The sequence below is a fragment of the Triplophysa dalaica genome, chromosome 18 (assembly GCF_015846415.1).
Source record: "Triplophysa dalaica isolate WHDGS20190420 chromosome 18, ASM1584641v1, whole genome shotgun sequence".
Taxonomy (NCBI): domain Eukaryota; kingdom Metazoa; phylum Chordata; class Actinopteri; order Cypriniformes; family Nemacheilidae; genus Triplophysa; species Triplophysa dalaica.
Genome location: NC_079559.1, coordinates 4,430,723 through 4,457,464, shown reverse-complemented (window position 1 = coordinate 4,457,464; position 26,742 = coordinate 4,430,723). Strand labels below are relative to the sequence as shown.

Here is a 26,742-nt window from a genome sequence, read left to right as displayed (position 1 = left end):
CTCTTCAATGCGTTTAGTCCAAAATGCAGCAGCTTGGCTTTTAACTGGGACTAAAAAGTATGAGCGCATAATCCCAGTCTTAGCTTCACTACACTGGCTTCCTGTCTGTTTCAGGATTGATTTTAAGATTCTATTGTTTGTTTTTAAGATTTTAAATGGGTTGGCGCCTACTTATTTATCTGAACTTTACGTGTCCACAATCCTGTTAAAGCACTGAGGTCGTCCAATATGGTGCTCCTCGATGTGCCAAGAACCAGGTAAAAAAATAAAGGTGATCGCACCTTTTCAGTGGTGGCACCTAAAATGTGGAAAAGTTTACATGTACACATAAGAACAGCTCAGTCTCTGGGAATTTGTAAGGCAGTACTTATACACACCTGTATTCCTTGGCTTTCCTTTCAAGCTATGGTGAGACATTGTGAGGTTTTTACTGTGTTTGAGTCTTTTTCTGGACATTGTTAAGCAGTTTGGTCAACCATGGTTGATTTTTAAATGTGCTATATAAATAAAATTGAAATGTGTTGTGTGGGTAATTTTTTCTCAAGCCTCGTCAAATTCTTCCAAGAACAACTGTGCAACATGAATACAAAGCTTTTACGATACATATTTCAATATTTCAATAAAAAGTGAGATCATTTTTGGCCAAGCATGTACATATTTCACTTTCATACACAATCCTCCATCACTGTCCCTCTGTCAGGAGGGGATTCTCACATCACTGCTCCGGAAGAAAGATTTGATGGTCTAATACCATCATGAATCTTTTTTTACCATTCATCATTGTTTATCTTGTGTGACGCGGGTGGTTTTAAAAGCGTTTCATAAAATAGCTCTTTGCTCTTCAGCTCTTGAGGGAACATCCCCTGTAATTTCAAATGTTTGTCGACAAACAATTCACGTACCATCATGTACAAATCGCTAGAAGAAACGTACACCTCACTCCCTGATGCTAAAAGCTTAATCTCATAGTTCGCACAAAAAAGTCCTTCCAAACCTGTATGATATGATATCCTTATTTTTGCACAACACAAAAGAAGATCTTTGAAAGAATGTTGGTAACCAAACAACATTGGCCCCATTGACTTTCACTGTATGGACACAAAACCATAGACATTTCACAAAATATCTTCTTTTCCGCTCCACACCCGTATGCGCTCAACCAGCCATATGCAGGTTTTGAACGACATGAGGATGAATAAATGATGACAGAATTTTATTCTGGGGTGAACTATCCCTTCAATTAACACCATGTATCAAAGCCTCGATGTATCACTTCTGACTGTCATAATTGAGGAGTCGAATGGCAGGTCTCCAGGGCTTTCACAAACAGTCTAATCTGATTCTGACGCTATAAATAAGGTGGGTTCCACCAGGGCCCCTGCAGAGCCCTCTTCTAGCCAGGTGGGCATAAACAGTCTATCCCAATCGGAGCGGGATATCACTTTTTTAATGGAGACAAACTGCAAAGATTAGGAGACAAGACAGAAGAGGCTCGGGGGAAAATACGTGGGAGGGGGATAACACAATTACACCCAAACACTCCAATCCTCCGGTTACCTTCAGGCTGCCAGGAGATAAGTCTGACAATGGCAAGTCATTCTCTAATTCAGAGTTGTTCATCACTGAACCTTGGAGCCCCGGCTTCATTCATGAAGTGATGAATTGAACAGACTGTCCAATAGTTCGCCCTGGTCATGATGGCATCCTTAATGACTCACAAGAGAGTGATGGGGATGTGTCTATTTAAAGCAAGTGGACTTAACATATTCTTACTTGTGCCATCGAGTCTATGCTGTTTAATCACCTGTGCTTAACATGCGCCATCTTCTAAAATAATGATTGTATTAATACGTCATTCAAAGCACGGTTACGTGCTAAAAGTACGAGACAGTACAATATGTATTTTTTTGGTGCATTGCTGCGTTCCTTTCACCTCAGGGGCTTCGCGTTACAGCATATCGTGCAAAAACGACAGAAATGACACCGGTTATGAATTAGGTTTTCGACCAGTATGCAACAAAAATATTTTAGAACCACCCACCCTCAGCAGAGACCCAATGCATGCAGTTGGAAGATACAAGAAGAAGATACAAAAAGATTAGTTTGTGGACCATAGCGGCATAGAAGATCACAGAACCATCCAGGCAAGCTGATTTTACAGGGATATGAAAGGACAGGAAAAAATGGTTGGACTGAAATGTGTGAACATGACATACGACATAATTTCGCCTCTGAGGCAACACTCGGCAAAGTAGTAAACATTTTAATCCCATTAGATGATCCTAGAGGCTCCTGTATAAAAAAACTGATGTTATTTATAGCTGATTCCTTATTCTTTTAAACCCACACATCTCCTATTGAAAGACCCTTGATCTATTTCGCGGTCTCTGGTTTATTCATCGTCAAGGGGGGGCAGGGCCAAGTTTTGTGCTTGCCAGATTATGACTAATTCCAATTGAGGAAAAATACAAAACATGAATATGAATTAGATTGCACTCAAGTCAACATCGTTCGAACAAATCCTTTGACATGTGAAGATTCATTCAGTTCTTAATGTTGCATTGTGTGGTTGAATATTTTTAATGTGCAGTAGGCTACTGGTACGTTCCCCGCAAGGGAAGCTAGGACGTTCAAATGACTACTTAACAAAGTTGCTTTACTCCTCAGGGTATCATCACAATGCCAGGCTGCCAGATCTTCCTTCCTTTTCCCTTACACGTAAGCATGCGAATGTTTCCCCACCTCCACTCATTTTGCGCCTGTCTATCACAGTTTTGATGCAGGGGAAATATGAATCAACAGACACGAGTTGGCTCTCGGAGCGTTATTGAAATGAGACGGGTGATCTCGGTGTTCTTCATTAATGAAGATATAATGGCGAGGCGGATTTGGGGCAGGTTATCAGTACGTCTTTTACCCAAAAATGGGTAACACATGATTTAAAGGTAATAGTGAAAACACTAAATAAATATAGATTTATAGGGAATAGGGGAAAAACTAAATAAACAAATAACAAAGAAGTTTTCTTTCAATTTTGCTCTTGATTTCAAATATTATACATTCACCTGTATAACACTAAACTTTACCTCAGGACTATATTCTGACAACTGACAAATGCAGAACAACCGATTAAAACATATGAAATGAAATCCCACATGAAAATACTGAAGTATACTTTAGTACTTACTATAGTAAATCTAGATACTAGTAAAATTACTCGACACTACTGTTTTTTAACCTTGACCCTTGAGCCTATTGTAAATATTTAAGTGGGTACTGCATTACCACAGTTTATCAATTCACTAGCTAAATCTTTAGTAGGCCTATACATTAACAAAGTGTATAATCTTAATATCATTTACTATATTAAATGCTAAAGTATATGCAGTATTTTCATGTGGATTGAATAAAATTATTAAATACAATTTAAAACGTATTTTATTCATTTTATCTTTTAAGTTTTTAATTAAAGTGTTATATTTTATATATACATATATATTTAGATATTGTTGAATTTCTGAGGAGAACCATTAGGGTCCATCTTTGACAGAAGAGAGTGACGTCACAGCAGCACGCAGCTAACTGCATACCTCACTACAAATGTTAAGCTATTAAGTAACGACCCATACTTTCTGTATTTATGACATCATCGTGCGTGGGTAGAAAGTGTCCAGTTATCAGGACCCTTAAATAAAATGTCAGATTATAAAATGATCGGGTCTGTCAGATATTGACCGTTGTCATTCTTTAAAGAAACTTAAAACGCATCATAAACTTTAGCAAATCAAATATTTTCCGAACCCGAACTTCGTGCACTATTTTAATCTAATCGAAAATTTAATTGAAAGAATGTAAACGAAAATCAACCTCACACACAAAACTTGTTTCCTGTTAACTTCGGTTTTTAGCAGAACGGAGACACCCTGAGGACAGTTTGTGTCATTACACTCCACTTTTAATCTCAACACCGACATGCAAATTGAATCCAACCTGTTTAATAAACAAATGCAGATGCACTGAAACACTGGTTTCCAGTTTTAGACATAATTTACATAATATACATGATGTACAAAGCAGGGTTTTAACATTTTATATGTATATCTGGCATTTAACAAAGGGAGTTTTAATAAGGCAAGGCAAGGCAAGTTTATTTATATAGCACATTTCATACACAAGTGCAATTCAAAGTGCTTTACGTAAAATGATTGACAGAAAGAAATAAGTCTTATCTTTAAAATGCAAATGATTTAAGATCACAAAAACTTTAGATTTTAAGAATCAATAAAACAATAAAATTGATAAAAAAAATGTGACTGTATATATAAAAAGAATAAGAGCAAATAAAAATAATTAGAAATAGAAGTGCAGTTGATGTAAAGCAGCACAGTGCTCAGGTTGTGAATGCACAGCTAAACAAGTGTGTTTTTAATCTGGATTTAAAAGTAGCTACTGTTGGTGAATGTCTGATGTCTTCTGGAAGCAGATTCCAGCTACGGGTGGTGTAATGACTAAACGCTGACTCGCCCTGTTTTGAGTGAACCCTTCTTATCTCTAACTGACTTGATCCTGATGATCTGAGAAGTCTGATTGGTTTATATTCATTGAGCATATCTGAGATGTATTTAGGTCCTAGAACATTGAGTGATTTATAGACAATTAATAATACTTTGAAGTTGATTCTAGAAGTAACTGGTAACCAGTGTAAGGACCTCTGTAAGGAGATTGGAGTGATATGCTCAGATTTTTTGGTTCTGGTCAGAATCCTGGCAGCAGCGTTCTGTATGAGCTGCAACTGTCTGATGGTCTTTTTGGGAAGACCTGTAAGCAGTCCATTACAGTAATCCACCCTGCTGGTGATGAAAGCATGGACTAGTTTCTCTAAATCTTTGCTTGAGACAAAACATCTGATTCTGGCTATGTTTCTGAGATGGTAGTACGCTGATTTGCTTATTGCTTTGACATGACTGCTGAAACTAAGGTCAGACTCCAAAATGACCCCAAGATTTTTAATAAAAGCAGCCTTCCAAGGCCCAAGGTTTGACCTAATAACACAAATGTTGTTATGATACCCACAGCTTTTTCTTGGCCTGGAATGATGCAAATAAACTTAGAGGAGAGAAAAGACAGATTCAATTGAATGATTTAATGAAAAGACTCAGATGTTTTCTGTACTTTTGCAAGGAAACATTTCAGATGCGTGTGCATTTGCAATCTGTTGGTGATGCAATTTATATTTGATTAGCATGGAAACATGTTCGCAAATACGGATAAGAGTCAAGACTTCTTTATTTAAAAGTACTTTATTGTTCAACAAGAAAGACATTTGTATTGGGTTAAAAGCTCACACACTTCAAAAACAAGCAAAACGTATTAAATACTTAATAAACACCCTTAAAAAATAAGAACAAATGATCAAGATGTACTTTTAAAGAAGGCAATGTTTTGTGTTTAAATTGTGTCTGCCCAAATGTGTCATTTCAGTATGTTCTAAGCACATCTAGAAAGCCTGGGAAATGCATTACAATTTGCATAATCAGCTCTGCGGTACATCATATCAAAGGCTAAAGAACCACTGGCCTATGGCATATTTAAGGCAAGATACAGTAGGCGGCAGTTTTTAATGTGTGGTATACATACATACATTTGCCAATTTAAATGTTGATGCTTATTTATTAGGCAAACGTCTTACATGCAAGAGTGGGGTTAATCTTAGATAAATAATCTGAGTTAAGTGAAATAAAGGTCATCATCATCTATAATCATCATGCACAAGAAAGCATTCAGATATAGTGCACAACTGATGACTTCATATGACAGAGCTGAAAAGATTTCTTAAAGCAGAAGAGTATAGCTCTTTTTCTTCATTCATTATGTCTAGTCTAATGTATTGTTTTCTGTATATTAACATGTATTACATTATTAATATAATCACTTATTATCTCATTTGAGTTTAAGGTTGGAAGTTTTACTATTTTTAGTTTTCCAAAAAACACCTGGAGAAGGGCAGGTTTGTAAAGAATATTGAATTCTGTATGCACATACAACAAGTAACAAAGCCCAATACAAGGCAGCACACATATGAATGTAATTTTCAAAGAATGGAAAGCAGAAAAAAATAGGCCCCATAAAACAACAAATACCAAATTCATTAACCTCATTTAAATAAATAAAATGTAACGGACTTTCTTTGACCAGATAAAATCACACAGGAGTAACAAGAACATGATCAAAGAATGGGTTCACTATCATTCCAGCTGATTACTGCATTTTGCCATCTGTAAAACATATTTGAAAGATTAAAATCTACATATGGTTTCTATTTCACAATATCATCAATTACAAAAAGGAAAAACGGAGATTCCAAGCACTTATAAATGAACTTACTTGGTCTTGATGCAGAGATTCAATGGAGGAATGAGATCATTGTCTGTATTGTCATTCTGAGCAGCTACAGAAACAGCAGCATCTGGATCTGTCAAGAGACACAGAAGCCTTTTATTACAGACTTATCACGAACTCTTAATGTGCAAGTGTGCAAAAGATGTTTGTTTTTCGTGCATCAAAATTTGTGACTCACAGACTGTCAATCTAATGGGTTCCTGCTGATTGGCAAGCCCATCGTAATAGTACAAATCAAACTCTTCCTTTTTCCACTGGTCCGCTGCCAGTTCTTCAGAGAGAGAGAATAGAACACTGAAATGACTCTCACTGCACACAACCCAAACTGGTAACTTGGGAGATTTCAGGTGAGATCCAACCTTCGCAAAGACAAGAAGAAGTCCGGTTCAGTACATGCAAGACTACAGTATAAAGTATCGAGCATTAAAAACATTGTTACCTTGCATATATTATAGTGTTCAAATAAAGACAGCAGCCCGATGTTACAACGCGTTTTGATTCCCTTCAGAAGTGTAAAATTTCCATTTCCAGAATCAAGCTTCATTTCGTCATCAAAGACGTTGGAAACTGCCTGTCCACAAAGCAGAAGGTTGACCAGTTCCTTATGAAACATGAAAAGTAAAATTAAAGACTTTATTAGAAAAACATCATAACACTTGTTTGCACAACAACAACAACAACAAAAAAAATCACAGAAAATCTTTAAGCATAGTATTAATGCCTGAAAACCTGTGTGCAATAGCCATGGGCCCCAATCAAAGTAGAGGTTGGCACATCCATGTCACTTCGTACACTGTAACACACAGAACATAAATCATTTGCATCAACATACTTGCACGACACTCAGTAAAGAGTAAAAGAACTGAAAACATACGCTGCAACAGTTCTGGAGAGGATGACAGAGATGGTCAGCAGGATACAGCCAAAGGGACCCGCCTCGAACTGTAAGGAAAACAGAACACTCATCATCAATCGAATAAGGAAATATAAACAAGGGAAACATGCCTTAGGTTGCAGCCTAACAATATCTAAAATACACTTGCTCAGATATAAATCATCCCTATAAATGTAATTTTTCTTTAAACAACTAATAGAATAGAATAGAAACCGGGGACATTAGTAACATTCACTCGAACGCAAACATACCTGTCGAACATGCTGTTCAAGAACCAATGTGAGAGCATCTAAGGTCTCAACAGTGACACGTGTTACCTGCAGTATGTGGAAAACCCCAAAATATATACATCAATACTAAAAAATACACAGTGATCAAAACAATCTAGAAATCGAGAATCCTCTAACCATTTCTAAAATACCATCGGATTTGTAGCGTCCGGCCGGGGTGAAAAGATTTCTTCCAGTGTTTCTGTGTGGGGACATATTTTATTGCTCAAAAATGATTTTTTTTTTTTATGAATATAGATGATGATTCAAGAAGTGTGACACACTTACATTGCTACAGTGGCTCTCTTCATGTCCCCGGCTCTCCACAGTATGTTGGCCAAAGCCCGAGATAAACATTTTGTCCTTGCAATGTCTGATACCTGCAATTTCCTGGTGATTTGTTACAAATGAAATTAACAGACAACTTATTGAGATTTTTAATCAATGAAACAATTTCATGCTGACCTAAACCTCAACTGGTTCATGCAGCTAAACTAATGGAAAAAAATCCATCCAGGATGTAAATGTTTCAGAAATGTTAGTTTGATTATGATTGCAGTACTAATATCTGATCTCTACAAACAACATAATGAGCGGAAACGCGATGGATGCATGGCACACACTTGTAAGATGTGTCATTGCTGGATTCTTCAAACAGGAGTTTCTGTAGAACACAGGCCTGAACTGCTGCGAGGATTCCACAGGGTCCTCCCTAGAGATGAAAACATAGACGCAAACAAATATACTTATTGTGATTTAATATGAAATCCTAAATATATATATAATGATAAAGTCGATCACTACTGCGAATAAAACAATCGATTTGGAAGATAACTGGAACACAATACCTTCTTTTGTACAATTCCGTATTTCAAAGCAGGAATATCTGAAAAGGTAATATTCTGTTGTTTCCACTCCTCAGTGAAACAAGCCATAGGTGAACCAAAGAGGATTTCCTTCAGAGCCTGAATCAGAAGAGATGTCATATCAGACTTGGTTAAAATATGAGATTATGCTTCAAAATAAAGTTAATCTGCTTACAGTGGCTGTTCTCTGATCCATCGGAGTCCTGTCCCGACTAAGTTCTGGCACAGATGATTCAGAAACATCAAATAAGCTTCCCTCATTCTCAATGTCATCTGTAAGATTTTAAAGGGTTCAAGATTGAATGTTTTGAAGATTTTAAAGCAGGTGTCCAGCAGCAGGAAAACATTCCCATAATGATTTCGAAAGCAACTAAGTTCTTCTAAGGTTACACAACACTCACTAAAGCATTCTGTAGTTGAATTGGCTACGATCCAATGTACAAAATGTAATCAGTAGGAAATTTAGGTACACTACCCAAAACCATTTCCAACACATGGAGTTCATCCACTTTTGGGTTGGGTCCTGAATTCTTTCTGGAGAGGAAAAAACAATAATCAATAATAGTTAATAATCACAAACTTGACATTTTGCAGAGGAGCACAAAAAGCAACAGTTGCACTTAGCAAGGCATTGTTTTTATTCAATGTACTGTAGATATATTACCCACTCATGATCAAAAATAAGCATTTGACTTAAAACATTTTACAATCAATTTCTGATAAAATCTGGTTTCCCGGACATGGCCCTTTTTAGACTTGATCATTTTGTGATAACTTGATATCATATTGTAATTTTCTGTTAAAGGCACAGTTCACCCTCAGGCAAAATAAGAAAAATAAAATAAGTAAGAAAATCAATTTTGCAAGTCTATTCAAAGGTCCAGTGTATAATAATTTAGTGGCATCTGGCAGTAAGGTTTTCCTAAAGACAAGTTAATGGGTTATTAAAGATTCAGCTATTACAAATTTCATAGCAAACGAAAATAAGGGAAAGGAGATCATGACAGAATTGCATTTTACTCGAACCTCTGAATAAAATGTTTTGTGAACAACCATGTCAGTTCTAAAGTTCAGATTTACAGCATAAAGAAACTCACAAGCGATGCTGTGTCTTGACTTCTGGGATCTTTTTAAGTCCATTATTATCATCACTATACAAATGAGAAAATCTGGCCTCATCTTCAAGAAAGGCAGATGGGTAAGACTTTATATGTGTAGTACTGAGACCATTGGTCCAGAAAGTTGTGTCTTTACAATCCTCGTTGGCTGAGACATACAAAGACCCAGATGACTTTCGAGATGGGCGTCTTTTGTTACTTTCCTATGAAAAAAACGAACTCTTTGTCAATGTTTTCTATATCCAGACTCTGATTGAATGCAAATTTGAATTTATGACTTGATTAAATCTGTGTGATATCAGACATCACATTACCAGGTAAATCTAAAACGAGTAGCAGCATTCATCACCTGTGAGGAGCTGGCTACGGGACCGGCCATAATGCCTCGTCTCATTCTGCTGCCTCTGTTCTTCTGGCTGTCTGGGCCTTGAACCTTTTTCTCAGAGAAAAATCCCTCTTTTATCACTGTTTTGAGATCATCCTGGCCAGAAGACAACAAACACACACTCCTCTCACTCCTCTCAGGGGAAGCGGCAAAGCTGGGGAGGGTCCTGGTTGTCTTTTCAGAAGGTGTTCGAGAAAGATTAACCTGTGACAGACTGTTGGTTTCAAAAAACCTGCATAAAAAATAAACATTCAGGTCTTAAAATTTAAGACAACTACACGAACTGACATTACGTGTAGAGTTGTGTAAAAAATATTGAAAGGTACCTTGATACGTCACACTGAAGAGATTCCATAAAACTCCCATCTGTTTCAACACTGTCTGGCATGTCGAAGGCAGATCTGGACGTGGTTTGCTCTGACGGATGAGCTTGACTATCACTATGGTGACGGTGTCCGGTTTTGCCTCCCTCACTTAACCTGTCCTTCACAATAATCTCCAACATTGACTTCAAGGGACGTTCTTCAGCCTGAAACACAAATGCATTTGTCTGAACTGCATTATGTCACCTGAAATGTTACCTGAAATGAAACGGTACCTTATTATTCTTGTAAAGGCCTTCAAGGTGAAGTATTCTGCAGAGATCCGATCTGTTATTGATGCTTGAATTGGTTCGTGGAAGCTCCTCATCCATGCAAGCGATGGTTTTCTTCAGGCCCTACAAGTAAACTTGCAAATGAACCTACCGGTCTTTAACACCTTAAACCACACTGTACATACATCACACCGTGTTTTACTATTTTGTCACCCACCTTTCTACTGAGATACTCCCTTACGAGAGACGCAGACACATCTTCCACATATTTCCCCATCGTAAGTCACAACATAGCAGTTCACGAGTTGCACGAGATAGCAGGCTAACAAGTAGGCTAAATACGAAGTAAACGACAACAAACTTCACACGTATCGAATGGCCGTTTCCATGTTTTGAAGCTACACGGCGTTACAGCGTGCTGTGCTGTTTTGGGGATTCATAATGTAACGGTAACAGGCGACATTTGCTAACTAGCGGTCTAGCTTTTCTGCTTGTTGCTATAGTTACCAGCAGACTGTTGATATATCGTATGAATGGAAGAATGAAACATGTGCGCCTCCTTGTGGATGTGCTGGATGGACACAAGACTACTCAGCTTTATCTGGGTAGGGGGATCTGCGTATTATCGCGATATTTTGCCGTCATGCGTATCGGATGCAATCTTGAATATGCCGCGTGATTGACAGGAATGCATTGATCTCGGATATAATATACTATGGAGGCAAAATAGGGTCAATTATATTTACAACAGAAAAAAATATTTGCAAACAAAATATAGGTTTTGCAAATAAAAATAGGGTATTAAGCAAAAAAATGCATCTTCGAAAGTAAAACTTAAGAATCTGCAAAAGAAGAATATGTTTATAAAAGAGCCCTTAAACAAACAGACTTGAAAATATCAGAGCTTTTAATTTTTTTAAACGTTTTTATCATTAGTATTGTTTAGCTGTGCATTCACAACCTGAGTACTGCTGGTTTACATCAACTCCACTATTTCTAATTAATTTTATATTGTTCTTCTCTTTATCTTACATTTTTAATCAATGTTATCCCTATTTATTCTTTCTTTAAATCTAATTTGTGGTCTTAAATAATGGGCATTTTAAAGATACGTCTTGTTTTATCGTTGTCAATCATTTTATGTAAAGCACTTTGAATTGCCCTTGTGCATCAAGACGCACTTTACTCTATTAACGAATTGTTCAAGAAAACTCGGATTTCGAGAATTCCAGACCTCAAATCCAGAAGTAAATGTTTTACATCACTAAATGATATGAATAAAGTATCTTTGTTAACTTTTTTAATACATTAAAATCATATTGTTTTGGTTATCTTTAATATGCCCCGACGCCGCGTGATTGACAAGAAGGCATTGATCTCGGACATAATATCCAAGGTCTGAGTTTACACATTCATGACATAAAAATACGTGAAAACGTCACCTCGTAAGGTAAACAGGACACACATGCGCAGTAACGAATGCTTGACCACATATCGTTAAGGCGCATGCGCGCAAAAGCCTGCATGACGTCAACATGCATGACGTCACCGCGCTACAGGCTGCGCAACATGAACTTTAAATGGTAGTTAACGTTACATATCCACATTTATAATATGTATATATATTTGTTTTGGTGTTATTCTTAAAAACGTGTTTTATTATTAATGTTTTTTATATAAATGTTTAGTTTATTTCGCTATGGTTTGCAAAAATGAAAAATAGCTTGTATATATTGGACCAAGTCAGAAATGCACGTGCCTATGGTCTTTTTTATTAAGGTCTTTGTCTAAATTTGAATAATTGGTCTGTTCTCTGATTCTGTCTTTTGCTTTTTATAAATGGGGAATATAAGAAAGGAAATGAAAAGGAGAAGAGACGTCCACAGTATCACGTACGTTTCGGTGTAAAACTCATGTCAGAACCAGTTGAAGACTCCAACTGATGGCTTTAACATTTATCACTGGTGTACAATATAATCTCAATCATGTGCAGTCATAAAAATGTCAACAACTACTGAGGTTTCATTGATTTTATTATAATGTTGTACATTACACAGATATTTTGCATACCTAAAATCACCTAAATAGCCTATTATTCATACATTACATTTACTCACTACACCTGGGGATATTAGAGCTCCATGTGTACATTAAATTAAAAACTCGCAATACTCAAATCACAAAGTGGAAAGAAATCTGAGCCTGAAAAGAGGTGCTTGTAGGAATTTAACAAAAAGAGATGCCACAGCAGCCCCCTTTACAGGAAGACTATAACAAATACAGAATCAAACTCTTAAGCAATATGTCTCATTCATTCATTTTTTTATGGGTATGAAATTCTTCCTAAGGGTTTATGGGTATAGGTTGTACATACTACAATACTCGATTTTTTCAGTAACGCTATGCAGTTTTCAGTAATGCAACAGCAAAAGATGACAGGAACACTGTTTTGGCACAACTTCATCCCAGTTTCTCTGTCAACCGTGAGTGCAACATCTTATGTAAACAACAGATTGCACTTAATCGTTGAGCGTATCTTTCGGAGGAATGGCAAAAAAAGAAATACCGCTCCTTTCTCCTCGGTTTTTGGCCCTACCGTGAGAAATGAACTTTTACAAAAGGAAAACATAAAGTCTGGGAAAGTTCCAGAGAAGGAAATCATCAGTAGTCCTCAGCTGGAAAGAAAAAGACAGGAAGGAAGAAAGAAACAGTTTCATTAACAAGTAAAAGAGAAAACCAAGCGGAAAAGGTGCGTGCAATTCGTTCCAGGTTAGAGTTGGCACAAGTGGAATCAGCATGCAGGTGGTTAGTGGTGACGTGGAGTGGCTTACTTTCAATGGTAAGGATGCAGGTGCTGGCGGCCGTGCCTCGGCTGTTGACGGCTTTGCACATGTACTCTCCTTCATCTTCAGGAAAGGATTCTGGTAGATACAGGCAGAAGGTCTCTCCTCTCTCAATGTACTGATAGTCTTCCGAGTCCGGCAGCAGCTCACCCTCAAACCACCAGGTGACCTCTGGTTTGGGTTCCCCTGTGATCTTCACCGTGAATCGTACAGGCTCTGCGTCAACCACCGACTGGTTCTTTAGAGGTTTTTTAAACCACGGTGCACCCGACCTGGCGTGGTCTTCTTCGTCTTCGTAGGCTGCAGAACCGTTGATGATGCTACCTTCCTCTTCCTCCTCTTCTTCCCTTTTCTGAAGACACATGACAGTGTTTCTCAGTTTGGGTAAAACAGCAAAACAATAGAAATCACACGCTGAAGCACACATGCGGTTCTGTCATGCATTAGTGCTGCCATCGTGTCCTGGCAGTTAGCTTTTAAACAAAGCAGCCCAGGAGAGGTTTACTTTTTGAAGAGCAGCGTCAATCTCTTGTTGTTCAAACTCCATCCTATGTATCTTCTGCTCTTCGATCTTTTTCCTCTGCTCCTCTTCCCTGGCTTTTGACATTTGTTCGAACCGCGCGCGCATGTCCACTTTCTGTCTAAATGGGGCATCCTCCACTTTAGCTTGCGTGGTTTTGTCGTCGTTGTCATCCTGTGGAATAAAGTCAAGAAATACTTTCAAAGTATTTGGCAATCATATTCAAATATTAGCATGCAGCTTCTTATGGAATAAAAAGAAAATATGACTTAAAAGTGAGAAGAGAGTTAAGCGAAAAGTGTGACCTGACCTCCTGACATCGCTCTGCCTCTCTCTCCTTGATTTTCTCATCGATTTCTTTCCTCCGTGCTCTTTCCTCCTCAATCTTCTTCTGGATATCCTCCTCCGTGAGCTGCTTGATCTTCTCAAACTTGGACTTCAGGGATTTGGCATGGATGGAGCCGGCCCGCTTCAGCTTTGTCAGCTCTTCGTATTCGGCACTCACCACCTCAGTGCTTTCATTGACCTCATCCTTAAAAAAAAGTTAATTAAGTAAAAAAAATGTTGACCAAAAAGCCTGTCTCACTTGTAGTTTTATGTAGTTTAAGGAAAAATACTTTACATCCTGATGATTTTTTAACCCTTAACACTATATGTTGAAATATCGAATTGAATATTGGCATTTTCACCTCGCCCATCTCTTGCCGCAGCTGTTCAAACTCCTTCTTCTCCATTTCCATTTTCATGCGTCTTGCCTCATCTTTGCGCTTCCTCTCTGCATCTTCTTTCATCTTTAGCATCTCTTCGAACTTGATTTCCAGTTTTCCAGGATGCATTGCTTCCTGTGACTCTGTCCGTACCAGAGTGTCATCATCATCTTGTATCTGTGCCCAAAATGAGACATACGCACCTTATCAAAACTTAGTTAAGCCTTAAACCCTTCAGTTCATATCATGGTGTACATCACAGCATATACAGCCGCGGAAAAAAATAAGAGACCATTTCTAAATTAAGTTTTTCTGAATTTACTGTTTATGTTAAGGACAAATTAGCATGTTTGTTTCCTTCTGCAAAGTATTAACAAAATTTCTCCCAGATTTCTAATAAAAATAAAGTTTCTGTTTGCATTTATTTGCAGAAAATAAAAACTGAAGAAACGGGTCCAAAAAATATTTTTTATACCTCTAATACTGCCAAGAAAACAAGTTCATATTCACTTTTAAGCAATACAACAGTAATATTTCTACTTGTACATGTATTAAGGAAAAGTTAAACTATTGTTTTAATGGGATTTTATCACAGTTGTCCTGTGTCTTATGTTTCACATTGCTGTTGGATGACTTTCTGTCACTAATCATGTTTGATTTTGTTGAAATTCAACAGACACTGGACTGGAACCACAATGGTTTGACCTTTTTGATGCGGCTGTATAGATAATCTTGTACAAGTAATTGTGTTTATCTGGTTCACTCATAGTCCCCTAAAAAGAGTAACTGAAAAAGGAAGCGTGTTAGAACTACAGTATATTGAAGCCAACACCAAACCCGCATACCGTGCATAAGAGCAGGAAAGAAAACGTTCCATTATTTTATTTGTTCATTTTTACTTTTTCCAATATCATTAACTTAAAACTTTCTTACTTCTTTATCTCCATATGCGGTCATATAATCCTGATCCAGTCCTGGGCTCTTAAAGACACAATTTGAAAAGCGTAACAAACAAGCAGTGCATGTATATCATTTGAGCACACTGGAGTTTCAAACATGTGTTCACATTTGCAATTAATTGTTTTGAGCAGAGCTCTGTAACTGGTAAGCAGTTGTTAACTCACCGACAACATGTGCTCATATGATATAAATATACAGACAGATTGCATTACAAAACATGCAGTACAAAGTATGTGTACAACACAGTGTTTAAATACTCCAAACAGCAATATTATCATTTTCTAAATGTAATATACTAAACATGAGCCTATTTATGATTAAGCAGTTGTTTCATTGGCCTATGAATTAGTGCAGAACATTAACACTACATGCAAAAAGACACTTTAAACATCTCATGGTCTTACCATGCTTTTGCGAGCTTCTGCAAAAAGTCTTTTCTCCTCTTCCAGACGTCTCTTGGCCTCTTCTTCTTTCCTTTTATGCTCTTCTTCTTGTCTCTGTCTTTCTAGATCCTCAAAGCTGATGGCCAGCTTCCCAGGTTTGGTCCCGTCTGAATTGATCATGACCAGCAGGGTGTCATCGTCATCATTTAAAATCTGACAGCGAACACATAAGGTTTGGGAAAAGTGAGTTTTCACAACTGTCAGAGTTTGATTTGACTCCCAGCTATGATTTCTTACTGTACTAAGTCAGCAAACATTATGTTTTGAATGTACAGTATGCTTTGCCTTAAAGTCATACTGTGAAAGTTGTCTATGACCTTTTGCATGTTTTGTAGAGCAAATCATATCTAAAAAAAACAGTAAGATATGTTTACATACAGTTTATTTATATTTATATTAATAGACAGTATATTGCAAAATATGATTGCATTAGCATCTGATATTCTTGTGTATATAAGTAGTTCAAAAAATTGTAGGTTTGTGTAAAAGGCATGGACTGACCATGCTCTTTCTGGCTTCTGCAAATGCCTTCCTTTCTTCTTTAATGCGCGTTTTTCTTTCTTCCCCCACACGTTTATGTTCCTCTTCAAGTCTCTGTCGTTCTAGCTCCTCAAAGCTGAGTCGCAGCTTACCAGGCTTAAATTCTTCCTTCTCTCCCTGGACTATTTTACTGTCCTCATCATCCTCGACCTGTGATCAAGAGTATGTTATTATATTCATAATATACAATATTCAAAATTTGAATGTACATAAGCAAAATTGTCATGTCTCGGACATTACACTGTGAAACATTATATGTCCAGTTGACACAGAGGCTGTTACACATTTTATAGTTACAATGTTTTGAGTCCAATGACACAAATGTATTCTAATTCTATCCTCCAAATTCTATTCTTATATCTTCATATTTTTCACTTTTCACTTCACATATATTTCACTTTTTTAATGTTTGTCACATATGTTTAAATTCAATAATGAATATTTTATTGAAACAAAGTAGTGTGACAGCTTACCCCATTATCTCCATCTAATGCTAAAATAAAAAATCGACCCACCATGCCCAGCTTGGCCTCCTCAAACGCTTTTTTCTCCTCCTCCAGTCTGCGCCTGGCCTCCTCTTCCGCCATCTTTCTCTGCTGCTCCTGTCTCTCTTTCTCCTGCTCTTCAAAGGTCAGACGTAGTTTGCCAGGGGTCACCTGCTCCTTCCCTTTAGATGTAGACTCTGTATCGTCCAGCTTTAAAAAAGATGGAAGTGTACTTTTAATAATTTTTATGTGTTTGCATAAGGTCATTGCATAAGGTTTTCATTTGTAACTCGGTCCTTCACCGGTTCAACTATAGAGCGTCTCTTCGCCTCACGGAAAGACAGTTTGTTCTCGTCGTATCTCTTCTTCTTCTCCTCTTCTGCACGCTTCTTTAATTCTTCCTCGCGGTTCTTCTCTATGTCCTCAAAGTTGACCTTCATCTTTCCTGGTTGTCTCTGGAATTTTGATGGCACCACTCTTACCAAAAGACTGTCATCACCTTCCTGTGATTTGAAATATATCATTTTTTAAATATCATTTAACAATCATAAAAAGATCAGTCTCGGCATTGTTATTTCAGGTTTGCACATTTTATATTTCTCCAGTCCCACACAAGCACTCAGACAGGTTTCAGATAAGGCATGACAGCAGAGAACATTCTTTTGGCGCAGTTGCTCCCATTTGTGTCATACTAGAACGAGATATGAGATTGCTAATTCAGTCCATGAGCAGAGTCTGCAAGTGGTGTGGGAAACAGTTGCCAGTCACATGTTGTCTGAGCTTGTTAACTCTGGCTCCAGAATGAATGGCCATTTGGAGATCAATCCATATAATCATACTAAATACAACAACCAAACGTGGCTTCCCACACTTTGTTTACCAAACATGGAAATTTAAAATATGATTTTATACTTTGCTTTTACTGTTTTGTAGCGTGCCCGACAGCCACCATGAGGAGAATCTTATTGCTCCGAGGTTGCTCTTTTACAGAACAATATTTTACGTATGTAAATGTAAAATGTTTAATTGCTTTGGCTGGAATACACTACAAGACTTCTAAAGTCTGAACAGATTTTTTAAACTAGACATCAAACACATGCAGACTTTTGATCGTTTCCGATAGAAACACACTAAAGGCTAAAATACACTACAAGACTTTTGCTCAGATTTTCAGTCTGGATTTGTTGCAGAAAGTCAGTGCCAGTCTGTAGATTTGATCAGTTAGTGTGTTTCTCTCTGAAACTTTCGAGACGGCTGCAAGTGTATGATGTCAAGTTTTTAAAAGTCTTTTACAATATTCCAGCCATAACTGATCAAATCTCCGACTGGCATGGACTTTCTGCAACAAATCCAGACTCAAAATTTGAGCAAAAGTCTTGTAATGTATCTTAGACTTAAAAAAAATAGAAACAATTGAGACAGTATATAAGAGTATCGAGCTGTTAAATAAAAGTAGACTATATAGTAAATAAAATGAAGTGTATATAGTACATAATGTAAAATAAGAAATATTTGAGTTCATATTGAAATCTTCAATAATATTTAATTTTGATTGCAGAATTTGGCAAATCTGAGCTCAGAAACAATTCAGATTAAAGAGATCTCATCTAAGACTTTTCATTTTTATGGGTGTTATTTGTGTTTATAAATCTGTAAATGATGTGATCATAAGTCATAGTATAATATTCATAAAGTAAAAAAATGTGCTAAGATTTTCTTCAAGACTGTACTTCCATTCATGATTTTGATTTGTAGTTCAGATGATGAGCATTATTTTGCAATGAAAATGCAATGTCAAGAGAACACAAATACTGATAAAATGGATGAAAGTGTATGCCAAATGCATAAATTTAATGTAATTCTAATTCAGGATTTTAAACGGGACAGCAGGGGATTACCTGAGTGATTATAGATCCTTTGCTGCAGATTTTCTAACAGTAGATTTAACAATGCAACTGACTTCCAGGTTACATTAAAACCATCCTTCACAGACTCACCGCCTGTGCCTTCTTGGCCAACTCTTTCTGAATCTTGGCCTTCTCAATTGCCTCCTGTGCGGCCCGCTTATTTCTCTCCTCTTCTGTTTTTTTCCTCTCTTCCTCCTGCCTCTGTTTCTCCATCTCTGCAAACTTGCCCTTTACGCTGCCTAGGGACAGAAAACCGACAGCTGGCATAAAGGGCAGGATTAAAGCATTGTCACAGTGATTTCTTCTCAATGCCTCTACGAATGTATGTACATCCCATTTACAGTGTATCTCACTGTGCCCACCTGTAATCTTGGGAACGTATGATTTCTCTATCTTGGTCGGCTTCACCTCCTCCTCTTCATCACTGGAGGCGAGAAGTTCCTTTATCTGTGGCGGATCAGACAGAGTGGTTGTGAGATTAGGCGTTTTATCCAGGATCAGAAGCCATGCTGGTCGTAGCAAGCCAAGCAGATCTTAATCCTTGTAAAACAGGCACATATGACCTACAGGGAGGATGCCGATTGGGCCATCTATTGTGACATATGCAACGAGGCAGAGGATCAGTAGACTGTGCATGCAGGAGACAGGCACTACCGATATTCGTGTATGGGTGTTTTATACTGATCATAGGATTTTTTGTAGGAAGGTTTGTGTATATTCTTTTAAATGCTTAGAAATGTGGTAAATTGGTGCCTCTAGTGTTGGTTCAACATGACAAGCAAAAAAGTCATTATCCTCAAGACCAACTCCATCTCACAGAAATTCATCATCATTTTACAAAACAGATAATTGGAAAAAATTTGTAAGATCTCATTTGTTTGTTTTAGTAGTCTGCTTTTGCACTATAGTGACTGTTGGGTTTGAGGGAGGGTTTCATTATTGCTTTTATATTAATCATACATTTTTGTTCTATTTACTTTGTTCCATCCATATTAATTATATTATGAATTGCTGTGAGACCATCAAGACACTTGTTTTACCAAAACAAAAATTACCAAGGGTGTAGTAACCATTTTAAATTAGAGGGACATGTCCCCCACCAACTTTTACTGCCTCATCTTTTTAAGTAAAATCAAATTGACTTAAATTTTGAATAATAATCTGTCAAAATCAATTTGAATGTGCGTAAAATTACATTAAAGGTAACCAAAACGTCTACAGTGTTCATGCCACCAGTTTTTAGGAAAGCATGTCATGTAAGTGTTTTTTACGTTTTATGATAGTTACAACCTTTTTAGATAGTTCCTACATCCCTTGTTGTCCGGTAAGTGAAAAAAGCCAAACTGAAGCAAAACAAGATGCTGATGGGAAGGTTTCTCTACTGACCATTTGCTTCCTGCGAATGTATTCTTTTTCTTTAACATACTGATCCCTGCGTTTCTTTTGCTCTTCGTGACTTCTGCTTTGGTTTCTTTCCTCTCTAGCTTTCTGCATGGCCTCAAACTTATTCTTTACATCTCCTTTGCCCAACTTGGGTACATAACTCCTCTGTACAGGCTTTGATGTTTTAAGCAGTTTCTTCAGAAGAGAGAGTGAAAAGGAAATAATAGAGATGGTTAGTAAAACAGATATGGAATGTTGCTAACTCTTGTCCAAGGTTACCATTGTGTTTCAGATGATTTCCATTTAAAATATAAACCTAACAAGTCTCGTACCTCTTGTTTAAATGCCACCTCTGACATATTTGCCAAATCTGTGTCATGTGATTCATCAGCAACATCGTTCATATTGTCCACCTCAGTGATGTTTGCATCATTTGTTTTATGAACCCTCTCTCGCTTCCTCGCTCTGCAGGTGGTCTTTATCTCCTCCACGGGCTCCTCCTCCTCCTGCTCCGATGACGCTATCTTCTTTGGTTTATCTGCCACATCATTCATCTCCACCTCTTCAGTCACACATTCAGCTGAGCCTGTTGTGTGTTCCTCTTCATGGTTTTTGTCATCACTCATGTTCTCTGCTTCATTAGCATCATCAATGTCAGTTGTGTTTTCTGTGTCGTTTATATGCATCGTGTCTGTTGACACATGCGCCACACTCATCACTTCAGTCATGTTGTCGTTTCTCAGACGTAGTGATGGGGCCTGTTTACAACAGATGAAGCTGACATTGGGAGAAAGATGTTATCATCAGGATTGCATTGCAAAGTATTACCCCTCTCCCCATGTATACTCCTCTTGAGCTCAACAGGTAAAAAGCTGAAAATTATTTGTTCAAATCCCAGGGAACATGCATAATAAAAAATGTTTATCTTTAATGCATTGTACTTTTCTTTAGATAAAAGTGTCCAAATTCATAAAAAAAGGGTTAGGAGAGATACAACAGATACTGTAAATACCTTAGGTTCTTGAATTAATTTGTTCTTATGCCAGATATTTTTTTATATTTAATATAAGTAATTTAAATAATATTTCCTCATTCAGATCTTAATCGGATTTCCCTTTGGGTATAAAAATAAAGTATATTTTTAAATAGCTAAAGGTTTAACTCCACATGTTTACTTTTCACTGTGCATGTCCTTCTCTTGTTGGTCATGCTTACGTCAAAGAACTACGATTCAAAATAACTTCTCTTATTTACTAAAAAAAAAAGTGTTAGGAACTGCAAAGGAGAGTTGGTGGTCTTAGAGAACAGATGGGAGTTGATTGCATGTGGGGAGTCCTCCACCACCAGCCTGATGAGACACGAAGACCCTAAATTTAACCCCGGTCTCAGTCGGGCCATGTGATTGGCTATTTTTATCTGGAGATATGAGTTGAGACTAAGACGGGGTCAGCACTCAGATGGCACAGGCACACATGAGGCCTCTTACTAAGCAACAATTTCTATGGTTAGAAAATTCAGATTTAAAGTTTGTTGGCTAAATTGGCGACAATTGAAGTTACAGGACATGTGAAGTTTTGTTAAATCACATCTGATATCCTTCAGTCAAAATGGCACTATCCAAGAAATCATCCAAAATTAGCCCATGAACGCAGAGATAATCACAATTTTGGTATCTGGTATATTACATGTGTAATCTTATATACCTCAAATGGATTAAAGTACATTACAGGTAATTATAGTCACTCTTATTTGTTATTCATGTTGACACATATCTCATGAACAAAGTCACTGGAAAACACACATCTGACCTCACCATACTTTTTAGAAGATGACGGAGACAGAATGACACCTGATATTTTGCTTTTCTATGCATTTTCCCTACCAATACAAAACAAATATACCATATATCTGTAACATATTAGGCAAAAAGGTGCATCATTCTATATTTTTGACATCCTAGCCATAACCATAAACATAACCATAGAAAACATGTCTAGATAAACAGCTTGCTTGGTAGACTCAATCTTCCATCTAAAATGAGCTTTGTTGAATACTAAATGTTTTTGAATGACACCCATGAAAATTACACTTCACCAGAATACACCAAATACAAGTTTTGAACACTCGCAGATAATGTGTTACCACATTCATTATATCAAGTGTATAGCGTTTCTCTTAACTTTATCTCATTGTAAAATAACCAATAACATCAAATGTGTGCTATATATGGTCAAAATAGGCCCCCATCCGCCTGTGGCCCTTTAGACATCCTGTGTTCCTCACAATTGTCTTAGTTAATGAAACTTAACTTGAACGCATGCCAAAGATCGTACCTTCTTTAGAGTGACACGCTCCCAACGTCTTTCATATGATTTGTTATCCTAATTCGCAAAGGCTTTGACAATGATAGGATCAGTCTTCTCTCCCCGTGCGACTCCGTCAAATGAGTGGAGTTCAGTAACGGTGGGCGCTATCCACAAAAATAACTTTACCCCTCTCCATCTACCGCATTCCACACACTCCACTGACCAACAGCCTCAGCTGTCACACCACATATGTCCCTTTATCTCTGAGTGTAAGAGCCTTTAACACCAGTTTATAACCGTCTTGACAGTATGATCGTTATATTAGCTGTTATTTGATTTTATAATGGGGTAAATGAGGCAAATTTATAGTTATATTGTTATGTATATTTAGTAATTCAATAAGTTTTACATAGGCATCATACTTGTATTGTCTAGGTTTTTTTGTTTATTTGTTTATTTCAAAAGGATCCCCATTAGCTGACGCCGAAACGACAGCTAGTCTTCCTGGGGTCAAAACAATACATACAAAAACCCAATAATTACAATCACAATTACTCCCAAATATATCATATGTAAATACACATGAGAGAACAAAAAATAAAAAAAGTAGCACATAATACAATCTTATGATGTTAACAACAAATACAGTCTTAGTCTTTTTTTAAAAAGATGGTGACGGGATTTGTATATAAATAGATGCTTTGCGTAAAAAACGATCAGGTTTGTTTGCATTCATTAATATTTTCCACATTGTTTACATGGAAAGCTATTGTTGGCTGTGGTAGCCAGTGGGCTTTATCTTAAGAGTCTGTTGCTTGTTCATTCAGTTCTGACCCTCTCATCACACCCACATGGAGTTGTATGATAACCCGGACACCTCCAGAACAAACATCATGTATAATTTAAGGTAATTCACATAAAATGTAGATAAAATGTTGATTCAAACATACAAATATCTAGACATTGTCGGCAAAGTTATTTTTATGGATTTACATTTATATTGCAATGTTACTATTACTGTTACTAAAAAAATTTTTTCGCATTATTTTATTAATGCTAAAATATCATTATAACCCATAACTTCTCGGTCTTGTTTTCATAGTGATGGGCGACCTCAGACAACAGCATCCTTTCAGGATGACCAGCTTTCATGCTATTTTACAGATCATTTATGCATTGTACTCACAACTAATGACAATTGTTATATTCTGAACACAATTTGCTATAGTATATGCACATAGTATAGTTGATTGTGTCATAATCTAGCCTGCAAATTCATATATATATCCATATGTTATCAAATGATGTACAAATGTTGCAGACTTTTGGAAACTCCCTCAACCTGAAGGGCAGCACTGTAACTTGAACCTATTACCCAGCATGCATCTTTCTCTCTCTTTAGACTGGGGGAACCATTAGCACTTACTGGGGAAGACTTGTACTGAAGAGTTAACGAGGATTAGCCTTTTGCATTGAAAGAGATGTTTGCAGTATTTTCTACTGCCATGAAAGCAGAACAAGGTCATTATGACTTTATTAAATAGAGATATATAAAATAAATTTGACAATTCAGTACACAGGAAACGCTCCTCTTAATAAAAAATTTCCTTAATCCTGAGGTTAAAAGATTATGCCCAAAGCACTACTGGTAGACCAAGTGGGACAACAAGGGTAGAGCCCAAAATAGTGTCCCACCTGTGGGCAGATATCAGAGCTATGGAGACAGTTAACCTCCTGAAGTCCTGCAAAAACTGCTGCTTCCCTCGCGGCTCTTTAAGACTTACCAGCACCTTACGGAATCTTATCTGTCTTTCGATTCTCAACTTGGATATTTAAGCACCTTCTTTTTTACAGAAGTTGTCGTATTTTTTAGTATTTGCTTTATTAATATTGGTTTATTTTGATTCTTTTCATCAACACAGCATATCTGTTCCAGGGCTTTACAAATTCAAAGTTTTCACACACAAGACGAAAAAGCTTGTTGAGAGAGCTATATGTCTTCTTTCAGAGAAGCATAATTTAAGGAGGTGCTAAAAATAGCTCACTGGTCCTGCGCTGATCAGAGCTGCAGCAAGATCTCTCTGTCCAGGTGGAGTGAAGGAAGTCTCGCACTGGTCAGCTGCCTCTTTGAACTGGATTATTATGATAGACGTAATCCACACAAATGATTTGCTGGAAAGATCACTAGTGAGAAAAAGGTTTTGCTATTTAAATTATAAAATAAAACCCCATTTACTGTGTGCACGTTTATTGGAAAGTTTCCGCAAAAAGAAATGTGCTTTTATGATTTTGACAAAAATGAAAATCCTGTCATCATTTACTCACCCTCAAGTTGTTCCAAATGAAGGAAAGATATTTCGAAGAATGTTAGGAATTTTTACAGTGGTTGTCAAAGGTCCCCCAGAACTAATTGATCTTCTAACGTCTTCAAAAATAAACTCATTTTGTGTTCAACAGAACTATGGTAGGCAATCTAGGTTTCCATTACAGATTTTATTTAATCAACGTTTCCTAAATGTCGATTAAAACAAAATCGCAAAATGACTGCGTTTCCATTAAATGATGTTATGCAAATAAAGTGTATTTTGATTCTTCTTAGGAAAAGTCATTCTGGCCGTACTTCGTCTTTTCACATTTTATAGCAGGTTGCAAAAAAACTTTAGTGCATAGTACCACCATACTGTGAGAAATGTCTATATTTCCTTATATATTTTCATATAACCTCACTGTTTCAAGATGGTGGTCTAGTGGGTTAAACCACTGAAATGGTAAATCAAAGGTTGCTGGTTCGATCCCAGCAGCCACCACGAGTGTGTCCTTGAGCAAGACACTTTACTCCATGTTGCTCCAGGGGGATTGTCCCTGTAATAAGTGCACTGTAAGTCGCTTTGGATAAAAGCGTCTGCCAAATGACTAAATATATAGTATATATATATATATATATATATATATATAAAAATATATATATATATATATATATAAATCTCCATACTGCACTCACTCTTTTCCTGAATCTGAATTCCTTACATCCTATCTTTCCAAATTCTCTGTCAAAACATACCGCCATGGTCATGATACACTTTTATACACCATGTGACTAGAAAAGGGGTGTTTCAATTGCAGTTGCCCAAAATATTCCTTTATTGCCTGAAAAAACACCTCAGACGAGCGTGAGAACTTTTTTTTGGAGTTTTTGCAAAATTGACTTGTTTCCATTGAGTGTACTTTCAACGCAATGTTTAAATTTTCGCATTTTGAAGGGTAATGGAAACCTGGGCTGCGTTCAGCCCCGACAAAACGTCGCAAAACGTTTTTTAAAAGGTTTTTTTTGAGTGATCTATCTCTTTAATGAAACTGTAAAACTGACAAATACTATAATAGTATTTTATAATAATAAATAATATGAGTTTTTAATCAAGCAAAAAAAATGGTTTCGCTTAAAATACAAAGTTGTGTTAGAAAGACTTATGTCAGGGTTATCGGTTGGCTACTTGTCTAAAAGTTTGTACCATTAAATACTTTTAAGATAATTAGCCTCTCTGTTTTATTTTAAATCTTTTTTTCTTACCATTACTGTTTGTGTGTTTATCTCTCTCTCTCTCTGCGAATCAGCTGTTGGTCTAGAAGTTTACTGGACTAAGGAACAGGTGCCGATTGGGCAAACACTGGGCAGGAAGGAAAGTGTGCAGTTGGTTTGAAAGAGAAACTTGTAACACTTGAATACTTTTTAAACAGTTGCTGAAACATGCAACAAAACAATTCCCTCAAGCACGCTCAAAGCCTTTTGTCTTTTTGTTTCAGGCCCTAACATCTACCCATAAACTGATATGTAATTGTAATATTTGCATAATGATAAATCATTATAAATTGTTATTTAGCTGAACTATTATTCACTCAACATTACAGTATCCATTCCTTATTTTGTGGGTTGTATTTCATCTGCATATCTGCTTACACATAGCTGAAGTTTTCACCATCAGGTCCAAAGCCAATTGGCTTGTGACGAATAAGAACTGGCTGGCTGCCTGGGAGCTCAGAGAAGACGTTGACTTATCAATTTCAAATAACTGTTCCATGATCAAGTCCTGATCTGTGTCAGAGATCCAAATAGAAAAATGGCA

At 37.0% G+C, this 26,742-nt stretch overlaps 2 protein-coding genes across 4 annotated transcripts; both read right to left on the bottom strand.

The window, feature by feature from the left end:
- Positions 1-5,294: 5,294 nt before the first annotated feature.
- Positions 5,295-11,114, bottom strand: mindy4 (MINDY lysine 48 deubiquitinase 4). 2 transcript variants are annotated; one of them, XM_056729719.1, is made up of 18 exons: positions 10,745-11,114; positions 10,531-10,650; positions 10,259-10,461; positions 9,897-10,164; positions 9,527-9,750; positions 8,905-8,963; positions 8,605-8,702; positions 8,412-8,528; positions 8,187-8,275; positions 7,852-7,953; positions 7,702-7,765; positions 7,546-7,611; positions 7,274-7,341; positions 7,129-7,192; positions 6,839-7,000; positions 6,578-6,758; positions 6,385-6,472; positions 5,295-6,275 (listed from the first exon to the last, which is right to left on the bottom strand). In XM_056729719.1, the coding sequence occupies exons 1-18, from the start codon at positions 10,802-10,804 to the stop codon at positions 6,227-6,229; spliced, it is 2,082 nt and encodes a 693-aa protein (XP_056585697.1). In that variant the 5' UTR covers positions 10,805-11,114; the 3' UTR covers positions 5,295-6,226. The 2 variants fall into 2 exon arrangements, with proteins under 2 accessions (XP_056585697.1, XP_056585698.1); XM_056729720.1 differs by having other exon boundaries at positions 6,839-6,970.
- Positions 11,115-12,542: 1,428 nt separating this feature from the next.
- On the bottom strand, positions 12,543-22,801 carry nexn (nexilin (F actin binding protein)). Of its 2 annotated transcripts, XM_056729717.1 has the most exons (15): positions 22,649-22,801; positions 20,648-21,092; positions 20,319-20,510; positions 19,295-19,379; positions 19,023-19,171; positions 17,328-17,528; positions 17,056-17,235; positions 16,502-16,690; positions 15,962-16,153; positions 15,531-15,578; positions 14,580-14,774; positions 14,201-14,422; positions 13,876-14,064; positions 13,359-13,722; positions 12,543-13,202 (listed from the first exon to the last, which is right to left on the bottom strand). In XM_056729717.1, the coding sequence occupies exons 2-15, from the start codon at positions 21,041-21,043 to the stop codon at positions 13,189-13,191; spliced, it is 2,616 nt and encodes an 871-aa protein (XP_056585695.1). In that variant the 5' UTR covers positions 21,044-21,092; positions 22,649-22,801; the 3' UTR covers positions 12,543-13,188. The 2 variants fall into 2 exon arrangements, with proteins under 2 accessions (XP_056585695.1, XP_056585696.1); XM_056729718.1 differs by lacking the exon at positions 15,531-15,578.
- Positions 22,802-26,742: the final 3,941 nt, after the last annotated feature.

What these genes read in the sequence shown, in the direction of transcription:
- mindy4 (XM_056729719.1), bottom strand. Translation starts at nt 10,804, where the DNA reads ATGGGGAAATATGTGGAAGATGTGTCTGCGTCTCTCGTAAGGGAGTAT. An exon ending in GTCAAGACACAGCATCGCTT is followed by an intron (nt 8,964 to 9,526) that starts GTGAGTTTCTTT and finishes TTTCCTCTCCAG; the next exon opens with AAAGAATTCAGGACCCAACC. An exon ending in TGGATCAGAGAACAGCCACT is followed by an intron (nt 8,529 to 8,604) that starts GTAAGCAGATTA and finishes CTTCTGATTCAG; the next exon opens with GCTCTGAAGGAAATCCTCTT.
- nexn (XM_056729717.1), bottom strand. Translation starts at nt 21,043, where the DNA reads ATGACTGAAGTGATGAGTGTGGCGCATGTGTCAACAGACACGATGCAT. An exon ending in TGGCCAAGAAGGCACAGGCG is followed by an intron (nt 17,529 to 19,022) that starts GTGAGTCTGTGA and finishes TTCAAATCACAG; the next exon opens with GAAGGTGATGACAGTCTTTT. An exon ending in AGGAGGCCAAGCTGGGCATG is followed by an intron (nt 16,691 to 17,055) that starts GTGGGTCGATTT and finishes TCTTGATCACAG; the next exon opens with GTCGAGGATGATGAGGACAG.